Raw genomic sequence first — 20,682 nt, 5'->3', positions numbered from 1 at the left:
TTTGCCTTTCTAATCTTGCCCCTGCATTCCTGTGCTGTTTGCCTATTTTCATCCTTTGTAATTTGTCCTACTTTCCATTTTTTATATGACTCCTTTTTTATTTTTCATGTTACAGGCCTCTGTTTAGGCCTGCTGACTCCATGTTACTGACCCTCAACTTACTACTAAGCTACGCAATTTGAACGATGCTAATCACTTAGCTCAAGTTGAAAGAGCTTATTTCAAATTTGGGTGCATCTACCTAGCACTTATTTTGAATCAGGCCACTCTTCCTCCGACTTCCTTTCCTCCTTGTACAGTGAGGTTTACAGAAGTCAGAGTTAGAAGCCTGTTAGTTCAAATTTGTTTCAACATAACGGGCTTGCTGTGTAGATGCGCAAGGAGCTATTTTGGAATAACGCCCGTTATTCAAAAATAACGCTGTTGTGTGGAGGTAACCTAAAGGACACCTCAGCTGTGACACATGCATGTTGTGTAGTCAGGAAAAACAGGACAATTCAGAGACACTTAAGAGGCCTGTGGGGCCACTCAGATTCACAGCAACTAAGAAACATTGTAGGTTCTGCCACCACACAGCAGCCTGGGAGTTTCTTGCACCGGATCTAGGAATGACTCCAGGAAGGTGCATCACTTGCCTGGGTTCCTACATTTCATGTTCCTCAACAACCCTGCCTGGCTTTTAATTGGTTTGTTAATAATGAGCTTTCACCACTCTCTCTGCAGGTCTCTGGCTCATGATCCTCCCCAGCTCTCTCGGGGTGCCGTACGTCCACCATGGGAAAAGCAGGGGCCTGTTTGTCTGTCTCACGCTCTCAGCTGAGCTGCAGCTTCTCAGGGGAGGCCCAAACCTTGCTGGGATTGCACCGCGATGGCTATAAACCTCGCCGCCCAGCTCCCCTCCGGCCCAGTACAGAGCCGCTCCGGACACCGCCCACTGCCACGTCAGCCCCTCTCTGCTGCGCAGGAGTTGGGTGAGTGCAGGGCCTGGCTGCCCAGAAATAGCTGCATGAGCATCCTCTGCCCTGAGTGATAACATAGAGGAAGCACAGAGCCGAGAGAGGTGAGGGGGGGATCCCACAGATTGTCTGAGACCCAGGAAGCTGAGAGAGGGGCAAACACTGGGTCCGGGGAGACAGCCCAAAGAGCCACACGCCTGGAAGGCTGGTCTGCAGGAAAAGTGCATAGCCTGGGGAAGCTCACAGTGTCATTCCTCTTTAATTGCACCCATGGAGCAGTGTCATTCAGTGGGCCGGAGCTGGGAAACAAGAATTCAGGGTGAGTTTCCCTCTCCCAGGTGCAGCTTGGTTTAGGGCTGTGTCTTCCCCAGTGTGTGGTCAGGCTAAGTGCAGGGATACCAGGTGCCTTCAGCTATGATGCATTGACACAGCAGAGTTCAACAGGGTAAATTTGGAGACAGGCTAACAGAAGCAGGGTTGGAGAATTGCTGGTGTAGACACCTCCAATAATAAACATTGTAAAAAGGAACAGCTTAACAGGTATAATTACAATCTGTTTGGTCTATAGAAATTACTACTAAAAAGATCTACACTTTTTAAATAAGAAAGTAACTTGGGAGTAATCCTGGGTAGTTATCCTGGGAGTCAAATTTTCCTGATTTCTTCACTCCCTGGCAGGGTGGGGTTTGGCCAGTGTTCATCTGTTACTGATTACTCAATTCTCCTCAGAATATAAAAAATATCGGGGATGATCTAAACCGATTGGTTAAGTCTGTGTGCACTTACAACTAATGAACTGTTAGACAAGAGCAGGCCTCCTTACCTCCTGGATCAAACAGATTTCCTGAACTCTTGCTGAGTTATTCCTTATGCAGCCTGAAATGAAAGTTCTGTTGCCCTGCGGGGAGATTTGGGTCCCCTGCTCACATACTTTGCCGAGGCTCACCAGGAGTGGTGTAGGGACCCAACTGATTTGGCTCTGGTGAGGCCACATCTGGAGTATTGTGTCCAGTTCTGGTCCCCCGACTACAGAAAGAACGTGGGCACATTGGAGAGGGACCAGGCTCTCCTTGTAGATCCCTCAGCTTCTCCTCTTAGGTCATGTGCTCCTGCCCTCTAATCATTTTGGTTGCCCCTTGCTGGACCCTCTGCAAAGCATCCACATCCTTTGTGTAATGGGGCGGGGGGCAGAACTGGATGCTATACTCCAGATGTGGCCTCTCTAGTGCAGAATACGTTGGAGTAATCCCTTCTCTAGATCTGCTGGCAATGCTCCTCCTAATGCACCCTAATATGCTGTTAGCCTTCTTGGCTACAAGGGAACCCTATTGACTCATATCCAGCTTCTCATCCACTGTACTCCCCAGGTCTGCCAAATTACTGCTTAGCCAGAAGTCCCCCTGCCTGTAAAAATGTTTGGGATTCTTCTGTCCCAAGTGGAGGGATCTGTCCTTGTTGATTCTCATTAGATTTCTTTTGGCTCGATCCCCCAAATTGTGTAGTTCGTTCTGGACCCGATTCCTGCCCTCAAGCCTATCTGCCCCGGCTTGGTGTCATCCACAAACACATCCCCCTCATCCAGATTATGGATGAAAATGTGTAACAAAATTGCCCTCCGGTCTGACCCCTGGGGCACACCACCTGATACCAGCTAGACATTGTCCCATTGATCACTACCCGCTGAGCTGGAGTATCTAGCCAGCTTTCTACCCACCTAATTCCTTAGCTTGCTGGGAAGGGAACAGTGAGAGAGCATGTAAATTACAAACCATCTCCAAAGCACAGCGGAGCATGAAGTGTTTCTCTTGGAGCCTTAACACAGGAATCCCCAATACTTAAGAAGCTAAGAGCCACCATTGTGGGTCAGACCAAAGGTCTATCTAGCCCTGTGTCCTTCCTTTCAACAGTGGCCAATACCAGATGCCCCAGAGGGAGAGATCACAACAGGTAATCCTCATGTGATCCCTCCTCTGTCACCCACTTCCACACAGACAGAGGCTAGGGACATCATTCCTACCCATCCTGGCTAATAGCCATTGATGGACCTCACCTCGATGAATCTATCTTTTTCAATCCTATTACAGTCCGAGCCTTCACCACATCCTCTGGCAAGGAGTTCCATAGGTTGACTGTTCGTAGAACTGAGGCTGAGCCTGGGGAATGTAGGAGGCAAATTTGTGCATTTCTGAGCCATCACCTTATGGTCCCCTGCTTGGAACACTGGAAATGTAGCAAAAGCCCCAGCGCATGGCTCCAGTCCTGACCACCACAGTAGGGAAACAAGATAGTGAGATGGGGGCAGGCGGAACAAAAAAGTGGCTGGAAATTGGACCCTTTTTTCCTGAGCATGTTGGAGGGGCAGGGAAGTCATCTGGCCCATTAAATCAGAGCAGAGAGCAATCCAGGGTAGTTTGTTTGGTAAGCCCAGGTGTGGCTCAAAGGGGTCTCTGTGGCAGTTCAAAGCAGCGATTCTTTTTTCTCTGCTCGCACTCCAAACTCTCTCTGGAAGACCTGCCTGAAATTAGACTGGGACGTTTCTCAGGCAGCAAAGATTAGGAGACTTCATTTCACCTCTTAAGTGCTCTGTCATTTTATTTGTATATTTATTAATTTATTTATGTGTGTCCTCTTTGCCCTCCTAGGCTATGTCTAGACTGCAGGCTTCTTTCGAAAGAGCCTCTTTCGAAAGATCGCGTCTAGACTGCAGACGGATCTTTCGAAAGAGCAATCCGCTTTTTCGAAAGAGAGCACCCAGCGAGTCTGGATGCTCTCTTTCGAAGACGGCCTCTTTACATTGAAGAACGCCTTCTTTCGAAAGAGGAACTTTCGAAAGAAGGCGTTCTTCCTCGTGAAATGAGGTTTACCGCCATCGAAAGAAAAGCCGCGTTCTTTCGAAATAATTTCGAAAGAACGCGGCTTGAGTCTGGACGCAGGGGAAGTTTTTTCGGGAAAAGGCTACTTTTCCCGAAAAAAACCCTGAGTCTGGACACGGCCCTAGGGGCTGGCATCTATAATAGTAGCTGCAGCCATCTTCTCCACTTTTAGTTAACTTTGAGCTACTTACATGCTATTTTGATAGCAGATGTGACCCATCATTGTCTGGGCAAACTCATTTTGTGTCCATTACACTTATAGGGGAGTTACAGAAAGTAAATACAGATCATAGAATTTCTTATCAAGTTGCTTGCAAAAGGGAAGGACAATTATTTTAAAAAATAATTTTTTACATTTTAAATGTAAATGTTAAATTTAAAAAGATGTTTCAAATTACTACCCATAGTAAATGAGAATCAGAAACTTGTACAGCTTCCATTCTTCTCTCCATAACTAATTTGAATTATTTTGTGATTTGTAACAGTAAAAATGTTCTTTGCATTACGATGACAATGGAGTTTTGAAGGGCATAGATCCAGAGGAATTCTTGTAGGAGACAATGACGCAAGGGCTAAGGAAGCCCACAAGGGCAAAAAAAGCAATTTATCCCCTTCCAAAATAAAAGCGGAGAAGCTGGCTGCAGTTACCGATCCAGATGCCAGACCCTAAGAGGGAAAACGAGGACACACATGAATAAATAAGGAAATATATACATTACATAACAGACCACTTAAGGGGTGAAATAAAGTCTCCTAATGGCTGAGAGACGGCCCTGTCTATTTTCAGACAGGGTTTTCCAGAGAGTGTGTAGAGCGAGCAGAGGAAAAAACCTACTGCTTTGAACTGACACAGAGCCCCCTTTTAGTGCCAGAAGCCTCTGTGATAACGGTGGAATGGCTGCAGTGTAAGAGCCAGGGATACGTGAGGTGTGACGGCGCTTGCATGTGCCATTCGCCCAGGACAGAAGCAGAACGAAGAGAGAAATACCATTTTGTCATGTGCCCATCGGCCCATTAACAATGGTGTTAATGGTTAGTTACAGGAGCAGGAAGCAGACATACTGTGGATCTGAACACACCCCACCGGCCTCACCATGGCAGCTTCCAATTGGAGCACACCCCACCCCTCCACCTTCATCCTCCTCGGCATCCCAGGGCTAGAGGAAGCCCACGTCTGGATCTCCATCCCCTTCTGCTCCGTCTACATCCTGTCTGTCGTGGGGAACTGCCTCCTCCTGGCTGTGATCAAATCCGAGCCGAGCCTCCATGAGCCCATGTACCTTTTCCTCGCCATGCTGGCCTTCGCCGACCTGGTCATCTGCACCACCACCGTGCCCAAAACCCTCTGCATTTTCTGGTTCAGGGACCAGGCCATTCATATCGATGCTTGCCTGACCCAGGTGTTTTTGATTCACGCCGTTAGTACGATGGAGTCCGGGTACATGGTGGCCATGGCCTTCGATCGCTACGTCGCCATCTGTAACCCTCTGCGACACTCAGACATCCTAACCCATCAGGCCATAGCCAAGATAGGGTTTGGCGTTGTGGTGAGGGGCGCCGTGTTACTGGGCCCACACCCATTCCTGCTGAAGCAGCTCCCATATTGCACAACTAATATTGTTTCTCACACCTATTGTGAGTTCATGGCACTGGTGAAATTGGCCTGTGCCGACACGGCGGCCATGAGTGCCTACAGTCTGGCCGTAGCATGTTTTGTTGGTGGGGTAGATTTAGTCCTCATCGTCCTGTCCTACATCCTCATCCTCCGGGCTGTCTTCAGCCTGCCCTCCAAGGAGGCCCGGAGCAAGTCCCTCAGCACCTGCAGCTCCCACATCTGTGTCATGCTGATGTTTTACTTCCCCACAGCTTTCACCTACATCTCCCACCGCTTCGGCCACATGGCTCCCCACGTTCACATCCTCTTTGCCAACATTTACCTGCTCTTCCCTCCCATGATGAACCCCATCATCTACGGGGTGAGAACTCCAGGGATCCGCCAGAGGGCTCTCCATATCTTGGGCCTTAAACCAGCCTGATGGACCATGAGATGGGTCCACGGCTTGGGAGTAAAGTAGGTGACATCTGGATGCCCAGCCTTGATGACTCAGTCACCCCCATATTGTTGAAAACCACCCCAGCTTTGCCGACCATCAGGGATAATAAACACTGTTGTCTGTGTCTGCAGGAAAACACGGCTGTGACACTTCACTGCTCTAGAGCATCTTTGTCAATTGTTATTTCCACCTGACCCAGTGAGATCCAGGACTCGTCATGCAGGGTTCTGTGCAGTGAACAGCTAGAAGCCATCCCCGCCCAGTATCCTGTCTCCATCTTGGTGTCCTTTCTCTATCTCAGTATCCTATCTCCATCTGGCTGTCCTATCTTCGTCTCCATGTCCTGTCTCCATCTCAGTGTCCTGTCTCGATCTCGGTGTCCTGTCTCCATCTCTGTGTCCCGTTTCCATCTCAGTGTCCTGTCTCCATCCTGGTGTCCCATCTCCATCTCTGTATCCCATCTCCATTTCAGTGTCCTGTCTCCATCTTGGTGTCTCGTCTCTATCTTGGTGTCCATGTTATTTGGCCTAAAAATGGTTAGTTAAGCATTATTTGCTGATATAGAGCCCGAATTGAAGGGTAAGGAATCCACAAAGGGCCGCTTCCACCAACTAGCTGCCTGTTCCTGCCAGCTGCCCTAATGACCATTTGTTCCTGCCAGCTGCCAACCCGCTGGCCGCTTGCTGCTGCTTCTGCGATGGGTGGGGCTCTGGGCCAAACCTAGTGATTTCTTTCTCAGTGATTTCAGCCTTTCGCCCACCACCTAGGCTGGCCAAAAGATTCCAGCCCCCACACCACCTGAATAATATTTTAAAATAACAAAGAGACTTCTTATGGAGTCTGTTTTACGTCTATCTTTAGGACGAGTGGGAAGGAGAGACAGGTTAAACCGGTCTTACAGCTCATGTATGTAGCCTGCTGGCTCAATCTCCTTCCCCCAATACAATCCACGTGAGTCTGGAAGGGGGAGGCTTGTCCATCCGAGACTCTTTGCAATGACAGTGCCTCTCCTGCAAGCACTGGGGTCATATTCTACATTTCCAACATTTAGGGGTAGCATGCCCAGTGGCCCCACAACAGCCAAATTAGTTACAACACACAACATTCCACTCCAACAGTTGACCATCCATCAGGTCTATAGAACTGACTGAACTGAATTTACATAACTACACCCCAGATTCCTCTCCCCTTGCAGCATGAGCTGTATTTCCACATCAACAGTTGAATTCCTTGCAGGGCGGAACAACTGAGTGAGCATAACTACACCCAGGGCTCCCTTCCCCTTTCATCTGCCTGCATTGGGAGCAGTGGTGCAGACCCTGTTAACACTTATCGCATCCGATTTGTGAAACTAGCCTGTGCCCAAGTAGGCCTGTGGCACACCAAGGCTGGTAGCATGCATGGCAGGGACTAGCTTGGGTGGGAAGACACTTGGGCAGATATTTCTGTGGTTAGGCGAGGTACAATGCAAGCAGATGATGTACGGCCGGGAGTTCCCTCTCCTTGGTCTTCCTCTTGCTCCTAATATACTTGTAGAACATCTTCCTGTTACCTTTTATGCCTCTAGCTAGTTTGAACTCTTTTTGTTCCTTTGCCTTTCTAATCTTGCCCCTGCACACGTGTGTTGTTGACTTATATCCATCCTTTGTAATTTGACCTAGTTTCCACTTTTTGATTTTTAGATCCAAAGTGGTCTCCTCCCATACTTTTTATCTTCCCTGTTTAACAGAATAGTTTGCTTTTGGGCCCTTAATAATGTCCCTTAAAAAACTGCCAACTCTCTACAGTTATTTTTCCTCTTAGTCTTACTTCCCATGGGACCTTATTATAAATGTCTCGCATGATATTCGTATTGATAAACTAGGCAAATATAACTTAGATAGGGCCACGATAAGGTGGGTGCATAATTGGCTGGATAAATTGGAAAGGGTACAGAGAAGAGCGACAAGAATGATTAAAGGTTTAGAGAACATGACCTATGAAGCCAGGCTTCATGAACTGGGCTTGTTTAGTTTGGAAAAAAGAAGATTAAGGGGGGACATGATAGCGGTTTTCAAATATCTAAAAGGGTGTCACAAGGAGGAAGGAGAAAATTTGTTCCTCTTGGTTTCTGAGGACAGGACAAGGAGTAATGGGCTTAAAGTGCAGCAGGGGAGGTTTAGATTGGACATTAGGAAAAAATTCCTAACTGTCAGAGTGGTCAAATATTGGAATAAATTGCCAAGGGAGGTGGTGGAATCTCCCTCTCTGGAGATATTTAAGAACAGGTTAGATAGACATCTGTCAGGGATGGTGTAGGTGGAGCTTGGTCCTGCCTTGAGGGCGGGGGGCTGGACTCGATGACCTCTCGAGGTCCCTTCCAGTCCTATTATTCTATGATTCTATGATTCTTACTTATCAGCTCTCTGACCTTACCAAAATCTGCCTTCCTGAAATCCATTGTCTCTATGCTCTTCTCTCTTCCACCATTCCTTAGAATCATGAACTCTGTGATTTTATGATCACTCTCACCTAAGCTGCCTTCCACTTTCAAATTCTCAACCAGCTTCTCCCTATTTATTAAAATCAAATCTAGAACAGCTTCCCCCTTAGTAGCTTTCTCCACCTTCTGAAATAAAAAAAATGGTCTCCGATGTAGTCCAAGAATTTATTGGATAATTTGTGCCTTGCGGTGTTAGTTTCCCAACATGTGTCTAGACATTTGAATTCCCCAATCATCACCAAATCCTGTGTTTTGCATGATTTTGTACGTTTTTTTAAAAGGAAGCCTCATCCACATCTTCTGCCTGGGTAGCTGGTCTGTGGAAGACCCCTAGCATGACATCACCCTTGTTTTTTTACCCCTTTTAACCTAACCCAGAGACTATCAACAATTGTGTTTCCTCTGACCAGCTCCACCTCAGTCCAAGTGTACATTTATAATATATAAGGCAACACCTTCTCCCTTTTCCCCCTGCCTTTCCTTCCTGAATAAGCTGTACCCTTCTGTACCAATATTAAGGTATGAGAGCACTGTCAGCTCACAGGGGCAGGGCCCAACAGGGCTGTGGATTTGCTTCAAGACAGAGTCGATTAGGGATAGATAGTTGCTTTTATTAATCTCACTATGTCACTACCATTACAAGCTTAATGCTGCCAGATGGTTACACAGCTACTGCAAAGTAATACACCAATAAGCACAGGCAGAGCAATGAATAAAAGAGTAAGAGGCACTTGGAAATGCTTGCACCCCTTCAATCTGTGGAGAGTCCCGTTCCGGTCATCTCGCACCCAGCTGCAGTGGATCCAGCTAGGGGGACCCAGGGCATCCTTTGAGGTCTAGGTCCCTGGTGAGATTCAGTGGGCACGGGACTCCCTACACTAAGGGTATGTCTAAACTACATGGCTCTGTCGACGGAGCCATGTAGATTTGTTTTTTTGGCAAAGGGAAATGAAGCGGTGATTTAAATAATCGCGGCTTCATTTAAATTTACATGGCTGCCGCGCTGAGCCAACAAACAGCTGATCAGGCATAACGGACAAGGCATAATGGGGATGTCGATAAAGGGCTTACAGGTCGGCGCGGGAGCATCCAGACTAGCGCGCTGAACCGACAAACAGCTGATTAGCTTCAGAGGGGTAGCCGTGTTAGTCTGAATCTGCAAAAGCGACAAGGAGTCCTGTGGCACCTTATAGACTAACTGAAGTGTAGGAGCATAAGCTTTCGTGGGCAAAGACCCACTTCGTCAGATACATGCATCTGACGAAGTGGGTCTTTGCCCACGAAAGCTTATGCTCCTACACTTCAGTTAGTCTATAAGGTGCCACAGGACTCCTCGTCGCTTTAGCTGATCAGCTGTTTGTCGGCTCAGCGTGGCAACCATGTAAATTTAAATGAAGCAGCGATTATTTAAATCGCGGCTTCATTTCCCTGTGCCTACAACCCTAATCTACATGGCTCCATCGATGGAGCCATGTAGTTTAGACACATCCTAGTTGTACTAGAGCTGTTTACCGGATGTGCACATACCTGGCTCAATGCCATCCTTATTACTCCTATGAATGGAGACTGAGGTCAAACTAGTTTACTGCTCAGTAGTTTCCCAGCTCAAAGCACGGCTTAAAGCTGAGAAAGACCAGCTGCTATTTGTGCTTGCAGGGTTCCAGGCTATGCTAAACTGGGTACAGCAGGGATGAAAACTTGCATCCCAAACCTGCTCAGCTGCAGGACCATGTATGACTTTTATGTGACAAGCATAAGCTTTCGTGAGCTACAACTCACAGCTTCAGATGCAGAAGAAAGAAAGAAAGAAAGAAAGAAAGAAAGAAAGAAAGAAAGAAAGAAAGAAAGAAAGAAAGAAAGAAAGAAAGAAAGAAAGAAAGAAAGAAAGAAATTGGGTTCACTTTTTGTAGTGAGCTAGCTACTCCCAGTCTCCATTCAGATCCAGTCTGCTAGGGTACGTATACACTGCAGAGGAAGATTGAAGCAGCTCCTGTCGATCTTACAGGATTTGAGAAGGGCACTCCAGTCGATGGTGGTAACCCTCATTTCACGAGGAGGAAGGGAAGTCAAAGGAAGAGTGTTCTTCATTCAATTTCCTGAAGTGTAGACTGTGTCAAAAGCCGAGTTAAGCTACTTCGTCTTCAGTTATGCAATTAACATAAGAACATAAGAACATAAGAACATAAGAATGGCCGTACTGGGTCAGACCAAAGGTCCATCTGGCCCAGTATCCTGTCTGCTGACAGTGGCCAGCACCAGATGCCCCAGAGAGGGTGGACTGAAGATAATGATCAAGCGATTTGTCTCCTGCCATCCCTATCCAGCTCTGACAAACAGAGACCAAGGACACCATTTTATCCTCTGGCTAATAGCCTTTTATGGACCTAACCTCCATGAAATTATCTAGCTTCTCTTTAAACTCTATTATAGTCCTAGCCTTCACAGCCTCCTCTGGCAAGGAGTTCCACAGGTTGACTACACACTGTGTGAAGAAGAACTTTATTTTATTAGTTTTAAACCTGCTACCCATTAATTTCATTTGGTGTCCTCTAGTTCTTCTAGTTAGGGAACTATTAAATACCTTTTCTTTATCAGCCCTCTCCACACCACTCATGATTTTATAGACCTCTATCATATCCCCCCTCAGTCTCCTCTTTTCTAAACTGAAGTTGCGTATCTTAATTTGACTTTATCCTGTAGTGCAGACATACCCATAATGCCAGTTCTGCAAATGAACTCCAGCTTGGGAGTTTCATAGCAAATTCTGGTTTTGAAGGGGTTTTGTTTTGGGTGGTGTCATGATCACAAGGGTTAGCCAGCAGCCTGGGGACTAAGGGGTTCATTATACCTAAGCCAGGTATAATAGTCATAGAGATGCAGCTGTGTTAGTCTGGTCTAGCTGAAACAAAAGAGAGAACTATGTAGCACTTTAAAGACTAACAAGATGGTTTATTAGGTGATGAGCTTTCGTGGGTCAGACCCACTTCAATGTAGGTAGGAATTTCAAACTGGGACAAAGGCATTTTTGGGTTTCCCTCCTTTGTCTCGGTGCAGTTTCTCTCCAGCTACTGAGGGGGGGCAGACAGAATGTCTCTCTCCAAGAATAGACTCTTCACTCTTCTGTTAGGGTATGTCTACACTAGCCACCAAGTTCGAACTAGGGTGGCTAATGTAGGCATTCGAACTTGCAAATGAAGCCCTGGATTTAAATATCCTGGGCTTCATTTGCATGTTCCCAGGTGGGTGCCATTTTTAAATCCCCTTAGTTTGAACTGACTGCGCGCGGCTACACGCGGCAGACAGAAATTAATCCGAACTAAGTCCTTAGTTCGGATTAACTGTTACACCTCATTCCACGAGTCAGAAGTTAATCCGAACTATGGTGTGCCCAGATTCCACCGAAAAGATAGTATGTGGAAAATGCAAATGATCATATCACAAAGGAGAGGAGGAAATTCCCTGAGCTGGAAAAACACAAAAAATAGCTGTTAAAGACACGCCTCTGAGCCTGGAGAACACAGATCATAACCCTCTAGGAGAGCGGTGGGAAAGGTCCCATTGCTTGGAGAGGCGATCACATGGAAATCTCAGGATGGGCGGTTGATTTTGCTGTATGGCCATAACCCTGGGGTTGGGAAATAGTTCACAGAGAGCTAGCCATCATATGAAGGTTGAAGAAGGAGTTGAATGACACGATAGGCATTGACAAAACCCAACTCCCCACACAGAAGGTACAGTATAAGTAAAACACTTTGAACACCTACCTACGATAACAATTTGGTGGTGGTGTTAAATTTCATGTTAAATGATGCAGAGTTTGGTGCCAATGCTGAATCTTAGAAGAAAGAATTTGTCACTGATGGTAAATCCTAGGAATATGGGTAACATGCATGGTTCTTTTTAAATGCTTTTGGAAATCCTGGCAGCAGTAAACAAGAAGCCCCATATGGATAATGGTCCACTGTGCGGAAGGTAAAACAGACATACCACCTTGTAGCATTGATGAATATCTGTGCTGAGTTATCCCCAGTTGGAAAAACAAAGTAGTTAACCAAGTTGCACAAACTGAAATATTTTAGCAACCCAACTTCCTGCCTTTTAAAATCACTAGGTTTCTCTAAAAAGTGTTCAGAGGTTCACGAAACTTCTCAAGAACGCTTGTGGGTAGCACTACCAGGTCTGCACCCCTGGAGACTTCTGTTGTCTAACCATTGAGGGTATGTCTACACTGCAACACTATTTCGAAATAACTAACACTATTCCAAAATAATTTAGTCCACATCTACACAGCAGGTGCATTATTTGAAAATAGTATCAAAATACTGCCAAGTTGGAGGACTTCTTACTCCGACTCCTCTTTGGATGAGGAGTAAGGGAAGTCGAAGGAAGTGTGCTCTATTTCAAAATAAGTGCTGTGTAGATGCTCCCAATTTCAAAATAAGCTATTTCGAAATAAGATACACAATTGACGTAACTCAATTTGCATAGCTTATTTCAAGTTAAGACCTGCAGTGTAGACCAACACGGAGAGGGCTTTATGCACACTGCCTCTACAGTACTCAGTGACTAACGCACCTGTAGTAAACTAAGGAACATTCTAATATCCTCATATTTGCAATGGCAATGTGATTATGAGGTGTTTTAAGACATGATTTGGGGGATATGATTACCCTCTCTGTGTTCATATATCTTTTTTGTTCGTAAAGTTACAAATACTGAGGCTACGTCTACAATGGCAGCTTCTTGTGCAAGAACTGTTTTGCAGAAGAGTTCTTGCCCAAAAAGTCTTCCACAAGAGAGCGTCTACACTGGCATGTGCTTTTGCGCAAGAGATGTGCTTTTGCGCAAGAGCGTCTATGGCAGTGGGGACGCTTTCTTGCGCAAGAAAGCTCTGATGGCCATTTTAGCCATAGGGGTTTCTTGCGCAAGAAATTCATGTTGCCTGTCTACACTGCCCTCTTGCACAAGAACTCTTGCACAAGAGGGCTTATTCCTCATGGAAGAGGAATAACTCTTCCGGAAGAAGCCCTGTTTTCCAATGCTAGACTGTAAATTGTTTGCGCAAGAACGCATGTGCAGGGTAGACACCTGGCAAGTTTTTGCGCAAGAACAACTGTTCTTGCGCAAGAAGCCGCCAGTGTAGACGTAGCCAATGAGCATCAGGATCTCAGATTTGTTGGCTCCTAGTTTACAGACAAAAGTGTGCTTCCATCCAGTCTAGCCAGCACCTTGTGGATGAACCATTCAAGGTAATGGCTCATTAAAAAACACATTTGAGTTTTGAACGATTATATCTCCATTTGATGGGTGTTCTTGTCAATGGTCCATCCAGGATATGGGTAATGGACCCTGATATGGGTCATCAAAGGATATAAGGGTGTGTGACCAGATCATGTGACACTGGACTCCATCTTGCTTCTGTCCTTTTCCACTATCTGTGCTGGAGGGTTTTGATTGGAAAAATGCCGTTCCCTCCTCATGTCAGAAGTATAAAAGGTGGAAGTGGCATCATCACTTGGCATCACTCCCTGCATAACTCAACACTTGGAAACACCTCAGGAACTAGGCCTGAGCCAGGGCTGAGGCCCCCGGCCTGAAGGGATTTTCAGTCTGTGAAAGGAAGATGGCTGGACTCTGTATGCCATCGGGGGGACACTTCTTGATTCAAATCCTGTCTAGGGTATTGTGGTTTTGTTTATTCGTTAGGTAACCAACATTGATCTGTACACTCTTACGTACAGTCATTTACAATCTGTATTACTGTACTCAAGAAATCTGTTTTAAAACAGTGTGGTGTTTGAAATCCGTAAGGGAATTCTGCTTAGGGACATGGGTTGGTGTTTTGTACTCTCCACACGGAGGGGAGGATGGGGTGGATAGGATCATAAGCTTACTCTGGTCAGTCTTTTGACCAGGACAAGAAGCAACAGTGCTGAGATCCTAGTTTGGGGATCTGAAGGGAACTGGCTGGAGTTTCTCTATTGTTGGATCCTGAGTGGCTAGAGGAAGCATCCATGTAACTACTGGTGGGGCTACCCCTGTTTGGGCATGTGCGAGACCTAGAGAGGATTGAGACTTCCTATAGCCACAGAGTGAATGGGGTCCCGGATTGGTATGCTAGAGGGGTTGGCTGTATCCCAATTCCAGGTTGTACACACCGACAAAGTCCATCACATGCACCCAAAGCACAGTCCATATCAAACAGCGTGTCTGTTTCCACCTTGTCATGCTTTCAATTCCTCACTGAGCGTGTGTCTAAACTACATGGCTCCATTAATGGAGCCATGTAGATGAGGCTGATTGGCAAAAGGGAAATGAAGCCGTAATTTAAATAATTGCGGCTTCATTTAAATTTAAATGGCTGCCGCGCTGAGCAGACAAAGAGTTGATCAGCTGTTTGTCGGCTCAGCAGACTAGTCTGGATGCTCCCGCGCCAACCTGAAAGCCCTTTATCGACCTCCCCGTTATGCCTCGTAGGATGAGGTTTACCGGGGAGGTCGATAAAGGGCTTTCCTGTCGACAGGGGAGCATCCAGACTGCCCCGATCTGCCAACAAACAGCTGATCGGCAGAGTGGGATAGCCATTTAAATTTAAATGAAGCCACGATTATTTAAATCGCGGCTTCGTTTCCCTTTGCTGAACAAACAAATCTACATGGCTCTGTTGACGGAGCCATGTAGTCTAGACGTACCCACAGGGTACACCTACACTGCAATGGCATGTAGGGATACCAGCCATATCCCAAAACAGCTACCCCACGTCTTTTGAACGTGTCCACTATTGTGAAATATAGCAGATGTTTTATTTCAGCATCCCTGTAAACCTTGTTGCACGAGGGATAAGGGATGTCTCGAAATAGTGTTTCGTTTAGAAATTTGGCACTGTGTAGATGCGCCAAATTTCAAAATAGCCTATTTCGAAAAAGAATTGCAATAAGATATGCAATTTGCATAGTTTACCTCTCTCTATAATGGGGTAAGTTCAGAGAGATTTTCCTTTGCTAGGTGCTTTCAATGAAAGTTGCTGCCTGGTAGGAACATAGCTACTGATGAAAATTACAGACCTCTGATCCCTTAATGACAGCCTTGTGGGGCTGCAGAAGTAATGTGTACCTCCCCTTATTCATCTTTCTTCAGATCTGTGTCTCTACTGTCTACCCTGAAGCCTCAGAATTGACAGAGCATCAGACCCGATGGGGATCTAGGCGTTCTCCCTCGTTTTCTTACTCATCAGCGCTAATTTTAAAATATACACGGAGCAGCCAATTCCACTCTGACTCTCAACTCCCTTTAGGGAAGTCCCTTAATTACTGTTTACTCTTAACGTTGGACAATCAACACATGAGCAAAGACACGGGCAATAAGCTAACCACACTGGGATTGCACAGAGCAGTATTATAAATGGCACACAACCCTGTGCCGGCTTTCGGCAGGAAAGGCTGCTGCTGACGCTGGGCTGAGAGAGGTGCGGGACCCGGCTACCTGAGGGGGATTCCCAGGGAAGACGCTTCCGTCACAGGATTCACAGGTACCATCTCTTGCTGGGGAATCCACCTGCTTGACAACCCCAGTGCAATGGGGAGATGGGAGAGAGAGTCCGTCTCTGGTCTTTTCCTCTCTGTGCAGTACTTAAACATCCCAAGGACCTTGCCACAGTGGATACATTTGCTCCAGTATCACTGGTCCTCCTCCACACTGGCCAAAATCTATTGTTTCTGTGCACTCCATCTCTCCCTCCCTCGACTGCTGGTCTCCAGCCTGAAAGAGGCTGCATTTCAGTGGCCCAGGGCATCCTTCTGGAGAAAAGATGTTAGTAGAGGTAGAACACAAGGCCAAATGCTGAGGCTGTGGCCCATGGTTTCCTCAAACCCCACGGAGGCACGGTTCCCCTTGGAGTCAGAACGGAGTAAAGCACTCAGGAGCTCTGTGTGTTAGTGGCCAGACATGGTCACCTCCTCCTCTGCATTTGAGGGCCCTGGCTGTTTAGGGGGAGGAGGCTGGTCCTAGACCTTAATTTTCTGGGACATGTAGGGTATGTCTAGACTGCATCCGTCTGTCGGCAGAGGGATGCAGATTACGCAGGTCGACATTGCAAATGAAGCAGGGATTTAAATATCCCGCGCCTAATCTGCATAAAAATGGCAGCTGCGTTTTGCCGACTCAGCACTTTGTTGGCAAAACACGGCAGTCTAGAGGGGGATCTGTCGAGAAAGAAAGCCTTTGTCGACAGATCCCTTATGCCTCCTGCAAGGAGGTTTACAGGATCTGTTGAAAAAGGCTTTCTTTCTCAGCAGATCCCCCTCTAGACCGCCGCTTTTTGCCAACAAAGTGCTGAGTCGGCAAAAGGCGGCATCCATTTTTATACAAATTAGGCACGGGATATTTAAATCCCTGCCTCCTTTGCAATGTCGACCTGCCTAATCTGCATCCCTCTGCCAACAGAGGGATGCAGTCTAGACATACCCGTAGAGAGGCAAGGGCTGGAATATTTAGAAGACATTTTTTCAGCCTGGGCAGGACAGCCCGTCTCCTCACTCCCTTAGAGAAGTCAACTGAACGGTTACGCCGGAAATGTTGCAAAAACAGTGGAGACCGACGCACACACCCAGCATGGGAAATGCCAGTACCCATGCTTAAACCTGGCAACTACTAAAGCAACTGAAATAAGCCCTTCAAATGGAAGGTGTCAAACAGCCTTAACCAGCGGTGATACCTCCAGTACCATCCACAATGTCCAAACCGTTTCTGAATCTCAGTCAGCTACGTTTTTTGGTCCAATAACACAAGTGGCAAGGATTTGACAGACCAAATATGGACGACATAAAAGAAAAATCTCTTCTCAGTAGTATATGGTCAGACTTCCAATGGCATTGAATGTTCCCCTGTCCTTGTGTTGTGAGGCACAGAAAATAGAGATGTCAGACCTACTTTCTTTATCGATAGGTTAATGGGGTTCAGGGTCACAAGTGATAGTTAGATCATCCCGTCTGAATTCCTGTATAACCCTGGCTGTTAAATTTCACCCAGTTTACTAAGTACTGAGCTCCATGACTTGTGATTGACTAAGACCTGAAGCTGCAGGAGGATTTCTCATTATAGACTCAAGGTGAGAATGGACCATAAAGATCAGTGAGCCCTGGTCCACTCTGCCAAGCCCGTTATTTTGAAATCTGTCCTGCTTTCCTCGGGGAGTAACGCTCATTTTGAAATAGTTATTCCAAAATAATGGTTGTGTGGATGATCCACTTATAAATTCGACCTAAGGGGGTTTATTTCGGAATAATGCCCTAGTGTAGACCAGGGCAAGATTTGTCATGTGTAAATCATCCAGGACAGATGAGCATCCGGCTTCTATTAGAAAACCTCCAGCGAAGGAGCTTCCACAAACTCCTGAGGCATCTGTTCCATTGTCCGCCTGGTTTTACAGTGAAATTTTTCCTGAAATTTCACCTCAATCTGCTATTGTGCCATTGCCTGTTGTCTCACGAGCTATGGGGAAAGAGAACAACTTCTTTCCATCCTTTTATGGCAGCCTTTCCCAATTTTCTTTTTCCAATTTAAGCATATACGGTTCCTTAAACATTTGTTCCTATTCCATCTCTTTGATCCTCTTTGTCTCACCTCTGGATCCTTCCCAGTTACTCTATCTCCTTCCTATTTATTGGTGAACCAAACTGGACACACTACTCCAGCTCAGGCCCAACCGTCTCTGAAAAGAGGAATATTAACACCTCCTGTGGCCTGTACCCTATGGCTGAGAATGAAAACTACAATTGCATCCAGGTTTTTGCACTGTTTCCTAACATTGTCAAATCTTTTTTTAAAAACGTTCCTTATTTTCAATTGTTTCATTGTTACACAGAACGAGCCTGTGTTTGCCTTCTCTTCAGACTGAGCTGTGTGAGTCATTGGTCAGTTGGTAACTCTGGTGTTTGCATCTCTCAGGCTACATTGTAGATGCTGTTGGAAATCTTCCTTCACTGCTAACACACTGGGAAACATTTCATTACCTCCGGTGATATCAGTGCCTCGGTTTGCTTCTTTCCCAGTGAAGAACAAAATAATTTCCTCCACACACATTCCTTTTCTGCAACATTAACAAGTTTCCTGTCTCCCTGTAAGAAATGGCCTAAAAGAATAGGACTTCTTTTGTTCTTAATATCTTACAATATCATTTAGAAATTTATGACTGTCCATCTGTTTGGGGGTCCATTTGTTCAAGAACTCCTCCTAAACCGTCTGAGCTAGGGCCATCAAATTTGGTAGGCAGCTTCCTCTTATCATGACTTAAAGCCAGGTTATGGTTTGGTTGTGCCAGGAAAATGGGATGTGCCTGGAATGTGGTAGTTTCTCATAAAGTGGAAAAGGAGGGATCTAGTAGAAGGGACGGTTATACTGCAGAATGACCACAAGGGGCCAGGGATGGAGCTAGCTGAGAGTTTGTCTATTTGTTTTTGTGTCTGTTTGTCTGCGTGCCTGTCTGTCCTCCAGCCATGGGACATGTACCCCTTCCCCGGCTGTGCCTGCTGGAGCTGCAGTGGCCATGGACAGGCACCTTTCACCTGTCCCCAAACTGCTATAGTGAGAGAGGGCCAGCTGTGCCCTTTCTTCCTGGGGCAGCCTGAGTACTGAACCCTTCATCCACAGCCCCACCCCAAAGCAATGATTTAAATGAAGAAAAACAAAACTTATTTGAGTTAAGGACCCGAGCAATGTTGGGTAAATCTACAATGTAATAACTTCCTTTTTGTGATCCTTAACCGTGCCACAAATGATTTTTCCTAAATACTTTACCATCCCTTATCAATTTTCTTAACTTCCAACTTGTATTGCTGACTCTCTATTCTCTGTTCTCCCTATTCCTTACGTATTGCTGCCTTCCTCCTACTACCTGCCTTCACTTTTGACTCAAGACTGGATTTTTAGCCAACATTATCCACATTCTAGACAGCGGAATCATGATTTTTAGTCAATTCTTCTTCAAGAATTCCAATTTTCAGTCCCATCTTCCTTTCTAAATTTTTCCTCCCCATCAGACTGTTTGCTAATTTGCCTCGGCTTTGGGGAAATCGTCTCTTTTGAAGCACTGTCTATAGATATTGCTGCTTTGGAACAGTGCTCTGTGCATCCATTTGAATGGAAAACATGCCAGTTTTATTTTGCTCTCCTCTCTCTTATGGCCCATTCCCCATTGTCGTAGCCTGTCTTGGTAACCCCCTCTCTATCCACTACATCCCTTAGAGAGAGCGTGTGAGCAAAATGGAGAGCATTTCCACATCACAGTATTCTCATTTCAGTTTGTTAGGCTTCCATGCATTCTGTTAGGCCACTCCTGCAAATGAACAGGTTTTTCTGAGGGGAGGCAGGTCAATGTCACTCGGATTCTAGTTACGATGCTACACCCTGACGTGTCCTGGCAAAGGTTTGGGTTTCTTTCTCCGCTCTCAGATTTTGAGCTGCCAGGTGAATAAGGAACTCCCTACAGCAAGAGTTCTCTAGCTTGGGTTTCATTGCAATATGGAACAATGATGGATAGCCAATATCCACACTCGTGTTTCCTCCTGGTGCCTGTTACGGTTTCCCAGACCACAACACAGCCTATGGCTGTGTCGACACTGGCCACTTATTCCGGAAAAGTAGCTGCTTTTCCGGAATAACTTGCCAGCTGTCTACACTGGCCCCTTGAATTTCCGGAAAAGCACTGATGATTTACTTTAAAATTGTCAGTGTTTTTCTGGGAAAACTATGCTGCTCCCGTTCAGGCAAAAGTCCTTTTCCAGAAAAACTGTTCCGGAAAAGGGCCAATGTAGACAGCACAGTAGTCTTTTCCGCAAAAAAGCCCCTATCGCGAAAATGACGAAAAGCAGAAAAAGCGAGTCTAGATTGGCACGGACGTTTTTCCAGAAAAAGTGCTTTTCCGGAAAAGCATCCTGCCAATGTAGACGCCTTTTTCCGGAAATACTTATAACGGAAAACTGTTCCGTTTGAAGCATTTCTGAAAAAGGATGCCAGTGTACATGTAGCCATAGGGATTGTTGACTTATGGAGCATCACCAAATATAGACAGGAATTGTTCAGAGTTCATTTCTCTAAATAATAAATTATTTTCAGTGTGTGCAGACTGATGAATTAACTTCATCCCTTAGAACAGCCTCCAACTCTTTATGTGGTGTCTCATATTTACATTGTCTCCCTATCCAGGAATTTGTACTGCCACCATCACTCTACACTCTGGGTGAATACAAGAAGTCCCAGGAACATACAGTACATGCAGAAGACACTATTTTGCCTCCATTGGACACCTTCTTCTCGACTCC

At 46.0% G+C, this 20,682-nt stretch overlaps 1 protein-coding gene across 1 annotated transcript; it reads left to right on the top strand.

Moving 5' to 3' along the window:
• Positions 1-4,923: 4,923 nt before the first annotated feature.
• Positions 4,924-5,865, top strand: LOC102450373 (olfactory receptor 52K2-like). The gene has a single exon (XM_014569065.3). It carries the CDS (start codon positions 4,924-4,926, stop codon positions 5,863-5,865), a length of 942 nt encoding a protein of 313 aa, XP_014424551.3.
• The last annotated feature ends 14,817 nt before the right edge of the window (positions 5,866-20,682 follow it).

Source organism: Pelodiscus sinensis, chromosome 1 (assembly GCF_052426305.1).
Source record: "Pelodiscus sinensis isolate ZL-2025 chromosome 1, ASM5242630v1, whole genome shotgun sequence".
Classification (NCBI taxonomy): Eukaryota; Metazoa; Chordata; order Testudines; family Trionychidae; genus Pelodiscus; species Pelodiscus sinensis.
Note: the sequence above shows the minus strand (reverse complement) of the source record. Positions and strands in the feature narration are given on the sequence as shown.